The 4,630-nt window shown below is 34.2% G+C and overlaps 1 protein-coding gene across 1 annotated transcript in view; it reads right to left on the bottom strand.

Moving 5' to 3' along the window:
• Nucleotides 1-3,311, bottom strand: part of LOC108731191 (probable serine/threonine-protein kinase mps1) — a 5,154-nt gene extending 1,843 nt beyond the window's left edge. The window contains exons 1-5 of the mRNA XM_018461379.1: nucleotides 3,230-3,311; nucleotides 2,307-2,948; nucleotides 1,725-2,233; nucleotides 1,119-1,581; nucleotides 50-314 (exon numbers count right to left, since the gene is read on the bottom strand). Of these exons, the coding sequence (XP_018316881.1) occupies nucleotides 50-314; nucleotides 1,119-1,581; nucleotides 1,725-2,233; nucleotides 2,307-2,948; nucleotides 3,230-3,265 (1,915 nt within the window). The 5' untranslated portion in view covers nucleotides 3,266-3,311. The remainder of the gene's footprint in view (nucleotides 1-49; nucleotides 315-1,118; nucleotides 1,582-1,724; nucleotides 2,234-2,306; nucleotides 2,949-3,229) is intronic.
• Between the last annotated feature and the right edge of the window lie 1,319 nt (nucleotides 3,312-4,630).

Genomic DNA, 4,630 nt, shown 5'->3' on the forward strand with positions numbered 1-4,630 from the left:
TCGTCATCATCGTCTTCGTCATCGTCGTCATCGTCGTCATCATCGTCATCGTCATCGTCATCGTCGTCGTCATCGTCATCGTCATCGTCGTCGTCATCGTCATCGTCATCGTCATCGTCGTCGTCGTCGTCATCGTCATCGTCGTCATCGTCGTCATCGTCGTTATCATCCGACTGCATGTTACACATGTCTATCTCATCGTAATCTATGGGTTCTTCTTTGATTTGTGTAAGCATCATTGTTTTCTCGGTGGCATTGGTCTGAGTTGAACATGATAATGAATTTTCCGATGTTGAAGATATTTCAGAAGAAACCTGTGACATTTATACATAACAAATAGAAGCATTAACCTTCAGGGCGATCGTAATATGTAAATTGTGCAAAATATTCGTTTTGTCTAATCAAACATATCGAAATTTATTTCAACAGTTTTTTCAGTTTTCCGAAATCTTTAAAAAAAAATTCTCTGAGATTATCTTCAAATTTTTCAGGTATTCTTATCCAAAATTTCAAGTGAAATTAGAGAATATTTTAATAAAACTTCAAAATAAATTGTAATGCAAGTAATGCAAACAAACTACAAATTGTAAAGTAGAAGACGAATTCCACGAAATTATCTATCTTTTTCTATAATTGGAGCTGCGAAATCTGTAGGATAAGTATAGGGAGTTTACTGTAATGAATATTCTCTTCCACTGTATATTTTCTATTCTCATCTGTCACACCTTGACTTTTAATTAAAATTAATTAAAATTAATTAAAAATCGCGAAACACGCACGCATGCACGTACGCAAGAATGGATATAAATGTACGGGAGAATGTGTAGCATACTTATTGCTAATCAATTGACATTTTGTATTCTCAAGAAAAAATGATAACAGAAATAATGTTTCCAAAAAGAGTAAATTTAAATTTAAAAATAAAATTCTAAAAATTTCTGATTTTCCATTAAAATTCCATTAAAATCTTTGATTTTCTAGGGCGAAAGAGAAATGCTCTGAAAACTCCAGATTTTCATGTAGTTTCATCTTGTTTTTAAGTGATACCATAAGAATTTGTTTCAAATCCATAATTACAATATATAACATAATATTGATATTGATTTTATATCTATTACCCGGAGTTGTTGCTCTTGTATCGTCTTATCTGATGTGATTGAAGTTGGTACCGAAGAGGAATGAGAGTTTGTATTTTCCTCAATTTGCGAGGCTGATTTATTTTGTGCTTTAATGGAATTATCCTGTAACCGCGCTTCCATGCTATTCCTATCTTGATTTGTTGATGATTTATCATGATCGACTTTATCCTCTTGACCAATATTGTTTTTTTCATCTTTTGACTTGTTAACATTAGATTTAAATTCAATGTGATTCACATTTTGTTCCTTTTTCACTTGTGCAATATTGTTTGACTCTTCTTTAATTTTCTTAATGTCAGGTTTAAGTTCTTCAGGAAGATAAGAATTACCTTCTTTTCGACGAAATTTAACAATAATACTCCTTGTATCCCACATTAAACCATATGCTTTTTTGTAATCTGCTATTGCATCATCTACACTATTATATCTCATAAAAGCAAATCTACAACAAAATGTAAATATAATACAAGTATAATGTATAATACTGAAAATTATATCATTCCTCTCTCAATTATATAAATTAAATATAATTTCCTCTATATGAATTATATATTTTTATATAAGATTTATATATTTATAACTCACTGTGTGTTCTTCAATTTCCGCGCTCTTGATACATCAACTCGTGCCTTTGGAAATTTGCTTTTTATCTCATTTGCTTTAACGAACGTGGGCAAATTTCCTATATATAAGTTGTAAGGATTTATGTCTTCGGGCTTCGTATTTCGGACATCCTCGTTTCTTACAGCTTTTTTCTCGACTTTTAAGTATCCTGTACCAAACTTGATTTTCTCCAATTCTTTCATAGCTTCATCAATATTCACATTCTTCGCCATTTGAATGAAGCAATATCTTGGACCACTAGGATTTTGAAAATGTATATTTCGAATACCAGGATGAAATAATTTAACAATATCCTTATTTAAGTCCGGATCAGGAAACTTAATTATTAAGCTCTGCGCATTAACTTTATTCTTCATGTTATATTCGTTTTCAATCATCAGTGCTCTCTCTGCATCCTCTCTATTCCATGGCTTACTAGGATAGCTTTGAGACATTGGCTTTCTTTGTTTATTCTTCTTTATTACTTTTTCCTGAAAAATTTGAAACATCAGCTATATTTGTAACAAGTATGTACACAATTAAAAATATGTTCACTTATAGTACAATTTTCACATCTTGATCTTCCATCTCCTTGTCATGCCTCGTCATATTATTTATAATTCCTGAAGGAATGGGAGATACAGAATGGGAAGATAGAGGAACAGTCATGTGGTTTCTTACATCATCGTTTGCTGCTACAGTATAAACATTTCTTTGCCATTGTAATCCGAGATATGTATTTTGATCAAATTGACCTTGTGGTGGTCCAAAACGTACAGGCCTTTTTTTACGATGAAAATTATTTCTCTGGACATACATGTTGCTTCTATTGTGAGCAAATCTTTCGTGACGCACGTAATTACCCCTCAATGGCATTTCTCTCTGAATCGTATTAGTAACTTCGCGTGGAGGTGGCATAGATGTTTGCGACGCTATCCATTGCCACGTAGGATGTATCCATGCTTGAATGGGAGTTACTTGAGAAGGCACTGGTTCAAATACATGAGGCGGGGGTGGAATTCTACTGGATGGTGGTGGCATAGGAGGCAGAGGTGGTTGTCCAGGCAAAGGTTGAGCATTAGTGGAGGGTATGGACGACGACGACGATGACGATGACGATGAATAATTAGCATATGAAGGAGCATCGTATCCAAAGTTTTCTTGCTTGACATAGACTCGCTTGGTTTCATGATTTTCCTCAGGCATCTGAAGATCAAGAAAATGTGAATTAAAACGGAGTGCGCGTTCTATGATTCATAAATTTTACAATATGTTACGATCGAATACTACTTTGTCGAAACAGTATTCATTTTGTAATGTGAACATACGCCGATGCAATCGCATATGTTAATATTGCTTAATATAAACAAAATAACCTAAAATAACCTAGAATTAACATTATCTCATGAGAACAAAAGTAAAAACACAACGCATCATCGCTCGTGTTAAAAACAGTTAAGACGGACAGAACGTAGATCAGATATTACCGCGCGTTTCATACTGTCAGACGCAAAGTGATTCATCTTTACAACATTGTGACGCTTCGCAAATTACAATGTAAACACATTGTAATGCGAGCATGACAAGCGCAGCGTAGCTACAAACAGCTACGAAGAAGATGCCAGAAGGCAGAACTGCCAAGTGCCAGAAGACGTAAAGATTGGCAACCCTTCCGTGCGCACGCACGCGCACATCACGATTTTTGTGATGTGCGACAAAAAAATTAATGACTGCGTTCAGCACCGCCGTATATTTAGCAGACAAGTTTAAGATTTTTCATTTTTTTTTTTATTGGAATAATTTGGGAAAATTTAGGAAAAGAATCTTATAATTTAGGAAATAATAATTTATTTATAATCAATGAAAATTAATCGAGCATATAGTTAGCAGAAATACGTAACATTTCTCATGTTTTTTATTGCAAAAGTTTGGGAATAATTTGAAAAGATTTAGGAAAATAGTCTCATAATTTAAGAAATAATAATTTAAATTTAAATCTCATAGGACCGACGCGTGGACTCACTAATAATATGAATTAAAGGCCTAATGCCGATCGAAACTAGATCTTAATTGCTTTTTTAAATAATTCACAAATGTGAATTATATATATATATATATATATACACACTATATGTGTACTTGCATATATACCATATATTTGTAGTCATATTCGCCATGCCTCGAAATTTTTCCGAACTTTACAAACGCAGCTAAACTACTGAAATAATATCACAAATTAAATTTTGATGCTCAATAGACATCTATTGGAGAGATCTTAAATAAATTTTAATTATTGCGAAAAATATTACCTCGGCCGGGAGTCGAATCCGGATTTCTTACATTCCGTGTGAGCGTCCGTGTGAGATTACTGAGGCCTTAGTAATATTTTTCGCAAATTTGGCATATGTACGAAACGTCTTTTTCAGGCGACGTAAATAAACAAATTCAAATCTCATAGGCCCGACGCGTGAACTCACTTTTAGGCTGCATTTCGTTTCACGCATGATGCGCATGATGCATCTTTTATCCTTGTTGTTCAATGAATGTTAAACAAGGATAAATGATACATTATGCGCATCATGCGTGTAACGGAACGCAGCCTAATAATAATAATCCGAAAATAATAATATTTCGGCGCGTAGTGAATATGACTACAAATATGGTATATATGTATGCAAGTACAGTTCGCGCAATTAATGCCTTCCCAGCCTATGACATCACGTCCACTGGTGAGACATCGCGTTTATCTTCTCGGTTGTTTTCACGTTCATGGCCGTAGTCGGACAAACCAGACTAACCAATAGAGACTGGAGAAACTCGCGTATTGTCGATAATTCCGTCCATTGGCTGCGTTCAGCAGAGAAAACTAATTAGTTATGTTGGATTCA

This window comes from Mycetomoellerius zeteki, unplaced genomic scaffold (genome assembly GCF_001594055.1).
Source record: "Mycetomoellerius zeteki isolate Tzet28-1 unplaced genomic scaffold, Tzet1.0 scaffold121, whole genome shotgun sequence".
In the NCBI taxonomy this organism is placed as follows: Eukaryota; Metazoa; Arthropoda; class Insecta; order Hymenoptera; family Formicidae; genus Mycetomoellerius; species Mycetomoellerius zeteki.